This window comes from Aythya ferina (genome assembly GCF_964211825.1).
Source record: "Aythya ferina genome assembly, chromosome: 2".
Classification (NCBI taxonomy): domain Eukaryota; kingdom Metazoa; phylum Chordata; class Aves; order Anseriformes; family Anatidae; genus Aythya; species Aythya ferina.
In genome coordinates this window covers 149972623-149986943 of record NC_140297.1, presented here as the reverse complement: position 1 = coordinate 149986943, position 14321 = coordinate 149972623, and the positions used below count along the sequence as shown (strand labels likewise).

Genomic DNA, 14321 nt, shown 5'->3' with positions numbered 1-14321 from the left:
TGAGCAAAAGGATTCCTACCTAATAATTTAATACTAAGTGAATGTGCTTCTGTATTTTGTCAGTGGAAAGGCTGAAGTGGTCTCGCTGCTGGCAGCAGGCTTTGTTGCAGAATAACTACTTCAAGCCATGCCCCTTGCCTGCTCAAAGCTACTAATGTGCTTACTAATGTGTACGTAGTTTTATCTATGATGTTTTGTACTCATGTGATATAGCCAGCCCGGTCTTTTCTCTCATCTTTATAAAGCTGCTGGGAAATACTATTCTTTCGTGCTGGTAACATATCTGTATCGATCTAATCAGAAGATAGATTATTAGTGTACTATATAAGTAAGCTTAGAACAAGATGTGAAATTGAAAGTACATCAGTGCATTATTCTGCGACAGGAAACTACCACTGGAGAAGATGTTTATCTTTCTAGCTTGATTATCTGAATCTGTTGAATCACTTGAATAAATTGTATCCTCTTTTTCTATTAAAGGTTGCCAAGCTAACCCACGCAATTTCAATTTTCACTGAAGGTATCCTCATGATGAAAACTACTTTAGTTGGTATCATCAAGGTAACGTTCCATTATTTCAGTAGTCATTTGGTGGCAATTAGCACTTAAGCACAGCTATTTCAGCACACTAAGCAAGACCCAGAAGACAAAAAGACAAGAAAAAAATGAGCTTGCAGACTAGTTTTCAAACAGGGATGGCTGATGTGGCATCTAGGTATGAACTGTGTTATTTAAGGTCATTAAGAACCCACAGTTCTCGTTGTGCATAGGTTCCTCAACCTTAATTGACACATTTTTTTTCTATGAGAAAAATGACTGCAAGCGTTTCTGAAGAGCTGTTTCTTCCACTGGCAAAGGCTGCTCTACCTCCATTAAGATTCCTATTTCAGGACTTCAGAAGCAAGCATTCTTGAAGCAATATATACTTCTTAACGTATTCTGGCTTTTTATAGTTGTACGACATTCTTAATGGATCATTATCAAAGCCTGAATATGGGAACAGACCTTTGCCATTCAACTTAAAGGAATGGTTTATTATGTAGTAGAAGTACATAAATATTAATCTTCTGGACAAGCAACTGGTGGGAGAGTGGATGTGTTAGCACTGCTTTCCTATCAGAAAATAAGTATTTAATGTACTTCTTGGTAAACCTGAAATCTTTTCATATTTTTGATACATTTCCAATTTTCAGGAAAAAAATGTTTCTTCTACTTAGGTGGACCCAAAACAGTTACTAGAAGATGGAATAAGGAAGGAGCTAGTAAAACGGGTAGCTCTAGCTCTTCACAAGGGACTCATCTTTAATCCTAGAGCCAAGGTGTGTAACAGCTTGATTTGTTTTGATTTTTTTATGTATCTCAGTTTTGCTGACGCTTCTTTTACTGTACTACTTTCTAGAAAATAATACTTAATTTTCTGTACAGGTTTCCTTTGTGTAAAATACATTTTCTTAAAGGTTATTCTCAATCTTATTTGATGTTGCAATGAGTTTATAAACTGGTAAGAGTGCACAGAATTCAAAAACCTATTTGTATTCTGTTCCAAGTGTCCTATGAATGCTGAGTTCACAGTTGTCTTTGTGATGATTCATGGCAACACGTGATAATCTATACAAGTCAGGTTAAAAACAAAAAGAAAAAGTAGAATAAGGATTACGACTCTTTGTTTTATTTCTGTCCAGATTGTTAAGCCTCTGTCCCAGATCAATCAATAGTATTATTGAAGCCTAGAAAAAAAATTAGAAACAGGAAGAAAAAAATATTTTACAAGAAGAATCACTTAAGATATTAAACAACCTGTAATGCATCTCCCAGTGTTTTTTTTCAGTTCTGTATGGAATATAGTGAAATCCTGGAGAGATTGTTGTGTAAAAAGGCATTTAGAAGCCTATACATTTAGCTTGTATTCTGCCTGCTCACAGTTCTGTTTTTCTTTTTCTTTCTTCCCCTCTGTAGCCAAGCGAACTGATGCCTAAATTGAAAGATATGGCAGCAACAATGGATGGATTCCATCGATCATTTGAATATATCCAGGATTATGTCAACATATATGGTTTAAAAATTTGGCAAGAGGAAGTGTCTCGTATTATCAACTACAATGTGGAACAAGAGTGCAATAACTTCTTAAGAACAAAGGTGCTGGTCAAAACCAAAAATGAACAAAAAAGATGATAAATGCTTTTATGTTGGGACGTTCATGCTTGTGAGTGATGGAACATGTAATGAATCATGCACGGTCCATAGAGTTGTGTCTTCAACTAAATCTGGCCTCAGCTCTGAAAAACATCTGGCCTCAGCTTTTTCTGAACGATTTCAGCATCCCCCCTGCATTGGTTGTACATAAGAGCAAAGAACCCCAACCAGAATATTTTAGTGTCTTTTGCCAGTGAGCAATATCCTTCTTCTCTTTCTCAAAGAAAATAGAAAATAACTAATGAATCCCAGTAGTCTTCTCTATATCTATGGTTAGCTATCTGTGTGCAGGCTTAGGAAGACTGCAGTAGTTACCAGCTCTTTTGTGATATTTCCCAAGCAGTGGAAGGAATACATTTACATTTGGGAAACAAAATGGTAGACAGTTTTCCTGCAGAAAGGACCAGATGGAATTCTGAGCAGGAGTGGAGGTAGTTCTCTCAACCTCCACACTTAGGTTTTCCTTGCCTTTGTCCTAAGACCTGTTCTCTGCTTTTTTATGGTTTTTTCTTTTGTTGTTTTTGGTTGGTTGGTTGGTTTTAGTACCCTGCATTGTATAATTACTATATTGTTTTACACTATACTCCTTTAACTTAAACAAAATCAATAGAATTCATAGGGCAGATTAAAAATGTGCAATGTTAACGCTGCAAAAACTCAAATTTATTTTTCAGATTCAAGACTGGCAAAGCATATACCAATCTACTCATATTCCTATACCAAAATTCACCCCTGTAGATGAGTCTGTAACATTTATTGGTCGGCTCTGTAGAGAAATCCTGAGGATCACAGACCCAAAGTAAGTACTGTACATCACAAGCCATATTACTAGCTCCATGCATTGAATTGGACCACTACCACTATATGCAAATGAACTATATAATAGCTTTCCTTCAACTGCCATATCATCATCTTTATCTAAAACCAAACTTACCCAATCTGCCCTGTATATTTTAAATGTTAGCTTAGAAAATTCCAACTTGAGTATACAAAGCAAAACTGTGCATGAGCCCTTGCAGAGAGACTTTCTAATGTCTTCCAGAACAAGATGACTCATTACTCTTATCACAAAAACCATCTGCAGCTTATTCTGAAATACGTTATTTCTTTGTTTAATTTTTCCTTAGAATCACGTGTTATATTGACCAAATGAACACCTGGTATGATATCAAAACTCATCAGGAAGTAACCAATAGTCGCCTCTTTTCAGAGATCCAAGACACTTTAGGTACCTTTGGTCTCAACGGTTTAGACAGGCTGTTATGTTTCATGATTGTAAAGGAGCTGCAGGTAAACTTTTGAACTTCAGTTTCTCAAGATCATGTTGCTTTTATTGCTTGGTAACTTTTCTAGTGAAATAAAAATCCAATTAACTTTTGAAATGGCAAATTCAAATCAAAAGCATTTGAAAAATGTGCTTTCAAACCCAAAGGTAAAATCTGAGTTGCAGATATAATTATTGGGTTTGTTGCTCTTGAGTAAATTGAGCTAGGCAGTGTAGGTTATATGTTAGATGATGCCTCTCAGAGGTAAACAAATTCAGGTCAGCTTTTGTTTTTTATGTCTAGATATCAATGGATTGTTTAAGTCTACTATGATATGAATAAAGTGTCGATTCTATGCAATGATGCCTTTCCATAATACCTAGGAGTGCAAGCAAGGTGTTTTGTTTTGTTTTGTTTTCTTTGAAAAATCTAGTCTGGTTAAAAATTTTAAAGAAAATCAAATATTGATGAAGACAGTTTTTCCTTGCAAATTGAATACCCATTGACTACAGTGGGTATGTGTATTGAGGAGGTGAATCTGCTAATTGTCCTAGCACTGATTAGTGTAAGTCAGAAAAGCAAAAAGGTTAACTACATTTCTCAACTCTTAATTTCTGGAAATAGTCTTTTCTTGATTCTTCTGTAGCAACAAAAGACTGCTGTTGAAAATTTGGCTGTTGTACTACCAAGATTAAGCATAGCATACATGTGTGAGGATTTTACTTTTCTTTCTTTTATTTAGAATTTCCTCAGCATGTTTCAGAAAAATATATTACGAGACAGGACAGTACAGGATACCTTGAAAGCACTTATGAATGCTGTTAGTCCTCTCAAAGGAATTATAGGTAAGTGCTGGTTAGGATGGAAGAAAGCTGTTGTCTTAGTACATTTGCATTTATTTATGCCTCACCCTTCTTCTTTTCTCAGCAAACTCAAACAAGGTTTATTCTGCAGCAATTGCAAAAACTCAGAAGATCTGGACAGCATATTTGGACTCCATAATGAAGGTAGGCTCATGTTATTCAGTGATATAAGGAATCTGTTCTAAGCACTTTGGTTATATACCTCAGTCTGCTTATTTTACAGTGTTGTGTAATGTTGACATAGAATTCTGTAACATTACAAATGAAGCAGGACTGGATTTTTGATAGCTCCTGAGCTTCAACTATATGCACAGCTTAACCTCCACAAGGTGCTTAGCACTGGAATCCATATGTAAATTCCAATAATTCACTAAAACTGAGTACACCATTAGAGTTCTGATCTGGGAAGACTGAGGCAGTGCTCGGTATCAGGAGCTGTGACACTCCTCACAGTGCCACATGGACACTTGTGTACCTAAGGCTAAAGTTTTGAATAGTGCCATGTCCTGAGCTTGCCTCCTTCACACAGAGGGTGGTCTGACATGCCAGAAACTTAAACTGTGTCATTAACACGTCTGTTTGCCTTGCATTTGTAATGATGCTTTGCAGCCATTTTAGAGGGCCCTGAGAATATTTGCTTATGCTAATGAAGAGAAGAGGAAGGGGCAGGCAAAGAAGGAGAAGAAAGTTGACAGGAATAAGCCTCTCCATGATCCCCTGTTGTCATTTAATCCCTGCCATTGCTGACCCTAAGGTCTAGGGAGAGGTGGGGAAAAGAATCTTCACTTCCCAGTGAAAAACAAGCAAGTAACTGGGTTTTTGTTTCTGGTACCTTTTCAGTGCCCTCTTCACACTGTCTGTATTTGCTGTCATGAACTGCATAAAAATCTTGAGCAATGTGACTGTGCCCCCCCTTTTGCGCAGGTGGGGTCTGTCAGTTCTGAATTTGGGCAGTCTGAATCAGTGCTCTCTTACAGAAATGAGAGAGTAGCTCCAACCACTGTGTATGTCCCTACTTTGGGCAGCCCTGCAAAGGCTGTTAGTTGTAATTAGGGCTTTATATAATCTATTTAAATATTAATTACTGTTGCTTTAAGTTTTTCCTTAATTTGTCTTTCTTCTTCCCCCATTGCATTCAGTGTAACACCACTTTGGTTTGTTTGTTTGCACAAACAGGTTGGTCAGATGCAGATTTTAAGACGGCAGATTACCAATGAGTTAAATTATTCCTGCAGGTTTGACTCCAAGCATTTGGCTGCTGCACTGGAAAATCTCAATAAGTAAGAAGTAAAATGTGCTAAAGAGCTGTGTGTGTTACTGTGATGTGGTTATTCAGATTGTTGTCAGATAAACGATCTGTGAAATCTGTATTATGGCAAAATATGGAGTCTGCTTGGGTTTCAGTTCTTGTTGATGGTTATTTGAATTTGAACCCAACAAAAACTGGTTAAAAATAAATAGAATAGAATTGTAGAATCATCCTAGAATGGCTTGGGTCGGAAGGGACCTTAAAGCTCACACAGTTCACGATAGCAGAGTAGAGGGGGTGAATCACCTCCCTCGACCTGCTGGCCATGCTTCTTTTGATGCACCTCGGATACAGTTGGCTTTCTGGGCTGCAGGCACACATTGCTGGCTCACATTGAATTTCTCATCCACCAACATCCCCAAGTCCTTCTCCTCTGGGCTGCTCTCGATCGATTCCCCACCCAGCCTGTATTCATGCTTGAGATTGCCCCAACTCAGATGCAGGACCTTGCACTTGTCCTTGTTGAACTTCAAGGTTCAGTTGGGCCCGCTTCTTGAGCTTGTCAAGGTCCTTCTGGATAGCATCCAGTCCCTTCAGCATGTCGACCACACACCAGAGTCATTGTAGTAACTCTGCTAGTATAAATAACTCGGCTACTAATTGTATGAACATATTAGTGGACAGCACAGGTTTTCAACTGCATTTGCTTTTACTTAGCCTTGAATTCATATTTGGATGAGAAATAAAAACAATGAAAGCTTATTTTGAAGCAAAAATTATCTTTGTAAGAAGACATTTCACAAAATGTTGTTCACTCTTGCTAGTGATCATTTACAGGTTTTGAGTGCATGAAGCTTTTATATTAATACGGAAAGTGGCATCACATTAGCTTTACTTGTGGATAGTTCAAATAAGTATTTAATGGAAATAATTTATTTCCCTTTTAGAGCAATACTGGCTGATATAGAAGCACATTATCAGAATCCATCTCTGCCTTACCCTAAAGAAGACAACACTCTTCTGTATGAAATCACAGCTTACCTGGAAGCAGCTGGCATTCACAATCCTTTAAATAAGGTCAGGCTTACATTTAAGTGCTTGATATAGTTTGCTTTTTTTGCTTTCACAGATGTGGAAAAACCATGCTTTTTTTTTCTCCCCTCAGATCTACATCACAACAAAACGTCTGCCATATTTTCCCACTGTCAACTTCCTATTCCTGATTTCACAGTTTCCAAAACTTCAGTACAACAAAAATTTAGGTATTGTATAAGTTGCTTATTGTTTGTGTAAATCTGATGAAAAGCTATGTGAAATCACTTGCATTGAAGACATTCGGTTTTTGACTTGAGTCCACCATGTTCAGACAGGTTTATTTTAATATTAATGCAAAATAAAAAGGGGTTGGAAACAGAATCCAAGCTTCTTCCTTTCTCATTCCATCCTATGCCGTAGTTAATATCATTAAGCCATTTGCTGTGGAAGAAATACAGTTGCTACATTGTTTTTTGTTTCCTACTTGTGGGCAAGCAGAATGGGAGGCACAGCAGAAAACCTCATGAAAATATATATATTTGTCCCTGCCACAAACATATATTGTTTTATAAACATGTGTTGTTTTTGTCTGTTTTTTTTTTTTTTCCTTTTTCCTTTGCAGGAGTGGTGTGCAAACGGCCAGCTGATCAAATTGACTGGCTTCCTCTAGTGCTGGGCCTCCTTACCTTGTTGAAACAGTTTCACTCAAGATACACAGAACAATTTCTGACTCTCATTGGTCAGTTTATTCGTTCAACGATGGAGCAGTGCACAAGGTATCCACATGTCACTTTCTACTTACCTGCAGAGGGTTTCAGTATTTTTACTACTGCTTTTTCAGTGTGTTCTTTTAGTAAAGTATATTTGACGTAATAATAATATTATTTGACTTAAGTGCAAGATTAAAATGTTTCTCTCCTTGTAATTGAACCACACGGTAATTCGTGGAATGAGCATTTTTGAAGAATGGGATTTTCATGTAATGTTATGCAAATAACTGACCAGCTAGTAAGACTGTGGTCTTCATGATTGCTTAATATTAGCCAGAAGATACCAGAAATGCCTGCTGATGTAGTGGCTGCCCTCATGTTCCTGGAAGACTACATTCGCTACACAAAATTACCAAGAAAGGTAAGAGAGAATTCCATGTCTTCTGTAGAAAGCACTGGGAGCGCTGGCCCCTCTGGACTTAAATATATCTCTAGATCCTAAGACAGTGTCTGAAAGAGAATTTAAAATAACGAGACATTTCTTTATGTGATATTAACTGTTGTGGAAGCCAGTGATACAACACTTTCCTATATTAGCTTGAATTTGTCTGGATTATTTTCAGACTATTTAACTGCTACTCACTGTAAATTCTTTTCTCCCGTTGTTCCTTACAGTTATGTTCTTAAATGCAAAAAAAAAAAAAAAAAAGCACAAAACAAACAACTGTAATCAGGTCTTCTAGATAATTAGTGCTGTTTCTGTTTCGAGAGAGATGTGTATACATTCTTTTGTGTCTGGAGTCCTCCCCAGAGGAGCTAAATCTTGCTTTATGCTGCAGCTGCATACCAGCAGTTTGATCACGTGTGCCTACTCAAGAATGTGGCATCACCTGTAAATGAATATGCAAAATAATGGGCTTGCGAAGTATGTCCAAAAAGCAGTATTTGCCCTTTTCAGATGATCTGTAAAAGGTTACCAAACTGAAATGTGGACGAAAAATCTGTTACCTCATAGAAAATGGTCAAAACAGACTCTCTTACTCTGTACAACTTACAGCTTGTGTTACTTGTATACTTTGTGTAACTATTTTCATATTAATCTCAGTGTCATTGGAAAGAATATTTTTCTAGAAAATGCAGAAAGAATAGAAAATACGAGATGGATTTTGGTTTTGCGTGCAAGAGTAGCCTGTTTCCATTTAATCTTTGTGTCTGTTGCTGGGGGCCTTTTGGGAAACGGAGTGCTACAACAAAAGTTCTGAGAAGTTGCAGAATTAAATAATAACAAGCTTATCAGTATTCTAAATCCAGGGCTAAATGCTATTTAGGAAGTGTAAATCTCCAGTCCTTGATTTCCTTTCCTTCCCTTCTTCCCAAAGAAGCAGGACTTCCTAGGCAGCTTCTGTATTTCACGTGCAAAGAAGTTCTGGAAGATTGTGCTTGTAGAGACTTTCTTTTAGGATTAAATGTGACTTAACTCCTTTTGAAGATAATATTTATACATGGTATTAAAAATAAGTCATAATCCTCTTTGCTATTGTCTGTGCCTCAGTTAAGAAAAGATGATTCATGAATGAGCTATTTTATATTTCTTAGATAATACTTAGGACTAAAAGAGATTTTTCCAGCTTCACCCTTGTTCTAGCAGGAAGTCCTCATGTCGGTCTTTCAGCTGATGTGTCTGGTACTTGTGCCAGCTTCCACTTCAGCCTGGTGCTATGTGAAGAAACAGCGGAGAGGGTGTCAGTGTTCTTCCAGTCTCGCACAGTAGCTCTGGTCCCAACAACTTTTTCCATCCCTGAGCTAGCTTCACATGTCTGATACCGTGTTCCTGCCTTGTTCAGGTCGATAGTATTGCATGCTTGATTAATAGATTAGATATTCTGTATTAATTGGTGAGCAGAGCATACAGATTAATAATGAAGAAAATATCTGACCGACTTCCTTTTTACTCTAGGTTGTTGAAGCCCATGTGCCTAGCTTCATTTTTGATGAGTTCAGAACTGTTCTTTGAAAATGGAGAAAGACCAAGGCTCTTCCCCAAGCCCGAAACAAGGAATTGAGGATGGGCCAAGCTTTTCAGAACTGTATCTTTTCTGTGCTTTGAGGCAATACCTGCAACTGTCACTACAAAATATAACCATCAGCACAAGTCTATATCATTAACACTTGTTTGAATCTTGGCATGAAATGCAAACCATATCTCATCCAAACTGTGTACATTTTGTACTGCACATTATAAATGCTGTATGTAATTGTTTACGTATAAATCATTTAGTTTTTTGTTCTGAATAACTATTTGTGGAAGTTGGATTTTTGTATCACAAACGAGCAATGAAACTGGAAATAAAGGTATCAGATTCTTTGCCAGGACTCCTGAATCCCAAGTGTTGGGTTTCGTATCCAAAGGACTGTTAGTGAGAAAAAGAGAAAAGATGTTTGGTGTCTGTCTCTGTGCTACAAAAAATAATTTTCCGTTTTGTGCTGTACTATTTAAAGGCACAAAAATTTCTTTCCATGCAACTGTAGCATGACTAAGGGTAGAAGCAAGTTTGTGTAACTCTCAGTGCTGGTGTGGAAACTCTTGCACCCAGCGTAACTTCCTGCATAACTTCCTCACTGGGGGCTGCTGTGGGAAAGCCAAGGGGCGGTGTTACCCTGCCAGGGCACAGCTTGGTCATTATCAGGCTGAGTCTTGACTTTTTTCTTTTTTTTTTTCTGAAGCACTTCAAATGCAACAGCAGAAGGAAAGGCAGCAGAAGGATGTTTCTGACACTAATGCAGACAGGAATGCGTAGGGAGCAGATAGATGGCAAACGAACTCACAGTTTGTGGAGTCTGTGTGAGAAAGCAAGCATAGAGGAGAAAGGGCAAAGCCCCAGGTCCTATCTGTGTCACCCCCTGCCTCCAGTGAGGATGCATCCTGTTCAGCTGCTCCTGCATACCCTGGCTTTTCTTCCTGGAAACAACGGGTTGTCTTGTCCACCTCCACCAAGACAGGTGAAGGGGGCTGTCCAGGGCAGCTGCCACCCACACCTTCCACTTGTTCTGCATTGGATTTGGTACAATAAATAACAGGTTATGGCCCTCCTGGCTACCAGGGCAGGAATAACCTTAGTTCATGAAGCATCCATCCTGTCACCCCCAGCATAGACAGATGAATGCTAAATGAATTAATGAGGGGCAAGAAGATCATGAAGTTCTTGTAATTTTGTGCTGTTTCTCAGATCAGGCATGGACTATGAGAGTGCCTGAACATACCACAGAGCACGATCTGTCTGCACAAAATATTTTTTATGCCACTGGGGGGAAATCTTGCGCTGGCACCTGATCAGCTCAGACCTGGAGCTCATGGCAGGGAAAAAAACGTGGCTGCAACCCTTGTGGTGACCTTCCCTCCGTGCCTAAAGCCTTAAAACACCACCGGCTGGCTGGGGGGGCATGGTGCTGCCTCAGGGGTACCCACACAGCCCCACACGGGATTGTCTCAGCACCTGGAGGAGCGCTGCCTGTCCCCAGGGTGTCACCTGCCCCCTTACACCAGTGACACCCCTCTCAGAGCCCGCAGGCAGGATGGCAGGGAGGCACTAAGCAGTGCTGTGGACAGTATGTAAGAACATGCTTGGGAAATTCATACAAGGATAAAAACAATACGAGGATATAAAACAATTCAGGCATCACCAAATTCCTGATGGAGTAAGGCTGAATCTGCTAAAAGCAAAACAAAGCAAAACAAACAAATAAACAAACAAACAAACAAAAAAAAAAAAAACAAAAAAAAAAAAAAAACATGATTTATAACTGAGCCCCAAAAAAGGTCGATGTACAGTGTTGTGTAGGATTGCTGGGTGCAGCCCGCACCATTATCCTGTTCGTTAATGAAGAGGTCAGACAGTGTTGGTGCCAGCACCAACCCCAGAGGTCGATGGAGCTGGTGCTGCTGATATCCTACCCCTGTTGCAGGCAGTTCAGCCGGCTGGTTAAGTGAGGTTTTCCCCTCTTAAATCGACACTGAATACTCCCAGTCACCTTCTTGTCCTTCACATGTTTGGAAATGATTTCTGGGATGATTTGCTCCAACACCTTCCCAGGTATCAAGGCAAGATTGGCTCTCCTGTGGCTTCCCAGATCATCCTTCATGCTGTTCCTGAAGACAGGAGCAGTGTGTGCTGCCATCCAGGATCACCACAATCTTTCCGAGAGACTTGAGAGGGGCGTTGCACTGCCATCAGGTGGCTCCCCCAGCACCCACGGGTGCATCTCACCAGCTCCTAAGGCTCCAGGTACACCCTTCTTGGTTAAATGTTCCCCAAACTGGTCCTCTGAGGCACGGAGTACGAACCTTTGGAGTTCAGTGCTGCAGGGGGATGCTGGTTTGCCTACTTCCAAAAGGAGGTTCACAGTGAGAGAGAGAAAGGAGGTTCACAGTGATAGTAAAATTGCAGGTAAAAATAAATAAATAAATAAATAAATAAATAAGATATGTGGTGAAATGGAGGAAGAGTCAGAGGAGGAATGACCTCCATCAGAAAGCAAAAAGGCCAAGAGCAACAAAGGAAGGAAACAAGTTGGTATCAAAAAAAAAAAAAAAAAAAAAAAGATTAAAAAAAAATCCCTATTTATATTTTTAAGCAGTTCCTTTAGAAAACCCTGAATTTTCCCCAAACAAAAGAAAATATCCTGTCCCCACCACAGAATTGGTTTCCTAAAGTTGGTTTTAGATAAGCTAACATCTGGAGAAAACACTATAATATCAGTGTATTTGTTATTAATGCTTATTTTTAACATTTGTGTCTCTTTAAACAAAAATCTGCAAGATGAATACTTCAAATAATCAGATGTATAATTCCAGGAGACATCAAGTGGTTATATCCATAGTTTTTAATCCTTCTATAAGCTAAATAAATAGAAATCTGCAGAAAACAAGGCTTCCAGCTCTCACATTCCGTAATTTTTAGAAAGGAACAACAAATGAGATATTAATAAAGACCAGATTATACAAATGAAATAACAACAGTGTCCTCCACCTTCAAATCCTCCATCTATAAATCTTTGTAATGCAAAAAATAAGTACCAAACATGAAGGAAAACTGAAATTTTCCTGCACAGTAATAGGGCGTTTGAAATGCCTTCCCAGGGAGAGCAGGAAACCCTAATCTGAGTCTCCGTAGGGACTCCCTAGCACTAAAAAAGCACGTCCCAGTGCAGGGCTCCCTCCTGGCCACGTTCCCCAGAGATGCAACAGGTGTGAAGGATCCTAAAACCTCAAGCTGTTTACTAGCAGAAACACACTGCGCCCTTGAAGCTAATGGTATAGCCTAGGCTAATACAGATACAATCCCATGTCTTTGTGCTTGTGTCTTTTAAAACTGTGAATACTGTGCTTGTCTCCATGTTGCATTTGGCAAACAACCACCTTCATTTACTCGTTTGAATGTAACTGGTTAAAATCGGGACAGTCCTTTCTGGAGGGATGCTGGGCCCTCAAAGCAGTTATAGGGATATCTCTGCAGCGTGCAGCTCCAGGGCATCCAAAGAGCCACCCTGGTAGCACGGGGCAGCTGAGTGACTGGTGATGTGCAAGTCTGAGAGCCGAAACGCCTCCCAGGGACAGGCCTTAATTTGTCTGATCATAATGGTGGCGGGTGACAGGCACAGCAACCGCGAGGTGCTGCGAAGGCACTGGATGGAGCCGAATGGTGCCAGCTGAGGCTGATGTGATCGGACACCGAATATGAGAGACATTGTGGTGCTGTGCTGTGAGCTACAAGCACATCCGATACCGAGGGAACCGGGGGAAGCCAGCATCCAATTTCCAGCACCGCACGATTGCCTGTAGTCACTGCACTCCTGCGTGGCCAAACACAAGGCCGTGCTGACTTACCGCTCACCCCATGACAGAAACAAGGAAACTTGAGTTGAAAACTGCTGCTGAATCTGATCCCTGCCTGGTGATATTAGGAGCTCCTGGGGAGATGGAGACTTTGGAGCACAATGTAATGTAGGTGGCAATCGATTGAGAAGCTTTCAGGCATGTGGTGAGGCAACGGGGAGAGAAAGTGGCCACAGACATCCTGAGGGGGGCAGTGGCAGAAGCTTCTCCTGCCTCCTGTTGATTCCCAGCTGACGGAGAGAACTGGTCCAGGAGAAGCAGTGTTAGGCTCAGGGTTAACGGAATCGCCTCCCCCCGCTAGGGATGGTAACGGGGACTTGAGGGAAGACAGAGGCAAGGGCAGGGACACAGAGCCAAGATGGATTTCCTGCCTGTGACAGCATCTCATCTCAGGTGCCGGAGGCGTTTTGGTGTCTGCAGTGGGATGTGCACTGAAGCACAGTCATCGTCAGCAAGTGGTGTTTCAATCCATCCTTCGATGATGACACTGCCTTGCACGTGTTTCAAAAAGCCAAGCAAAAATGGCTCAAGGCCACAGCAATGCCCAGCATGTTCTCAAAATAGCAGCCGATTTCTTGCTATTTGCATCCTCTTTTGATCCTCCAGCAGATTGTAGGACAAAGCACATGGTAAAATGATTGTCCTAGCACAGAAAGCACAGAGGCAGCAAATATCTCCAGTCACAACGAAGGTAGTAGGGCTTCGTAACATAAAACACAATAAAAGGTTAATATGGATGCTGAAATATGGGTGAGGGAAATGTTTATGCCATACTTTCCACACAAAGGGTGAACCAGTGGCTTCTGGGCTCCGAGCTGTGCCTAGCAAGCCTCACGTGGGCATTTGGGCCCAGGATCTCAGTATTCACTCCATAAAGCTCGTAAAACACGTCAGGACCCATTCTCTGATCTGACACAGCGTGGCTCGTCATCCCTCACAACCCTCACGCCCAAAGCAGGGCAGCCCGATCCACCCAGCGCTGGCAACGATCCCCTGTGTGAGCCGCCCTGTGCCAGCACCACTAAGGACAGAGGGCTCCCGATGAAGGGGGACAAACAGCCACTGCCCCGGTGCATCCCCCAGTGGGGATGAGGCCAAGATCTCGTCTTCATG

The 14321-nt window shown here is 40.6% G+C and overlaps 1 protein-coding gene across 3 annotated transcripts in view; it reads left to right on the top strand.

Annotated features, from left to right (window-relative positions):
- WASHC5 (WASH complex subunit 5) overlaps positions 1-9688 on the top strand; it is a 28859-nt gene extending 19171 nt beyond the window's left edge. For all 3 annotated transcript variants that reach the window (XM_084507712.1, XM_084507713.1, XM_084507711.1), the window contains exons 17-29: positions 481-561; positions 1218-1319; positions 1957-2136; positions 2868-2992; positions 3321-3483; positions 4201-4303; positions 4386-4465; positions 5498-5601; positions 6518-6647; positions 6736-6832; positions 7228-7381; positions 7649-7736; positions 9273-9688. In XM_084507712.1, the coding sequence (XP_084363838.1) occupies positions 481-561; positions 1218-1319; positions 1957-2136; positions 2868-2992; positions 3321-3483; positions 4201-4303; positions 4386-4465; positions 5498-5601; positions 6518-6647; positions 6736-6832; positions 7228-7381; positions 7649-7736; positions 9273-9329 (1464 nt within the window). In that variant the 3' untranslated portion in view covers positions 9330-9688. The remainder of the gene's footprint in view (positions 1-480; positions 562-1217; positions 1320-1956; positions 2137-2867; positions 2993-3320; positions 3484-4200; positions 4304-4385; positions 4466-5497; positions 5602-6517; positions 6648-6735; positions 6833-7227; positions 7382-7648; positions 7737-9272) is intronic.
- The last annotated feature ends 4633 nt before the right edge of the window (positions 9689-14321 follow it).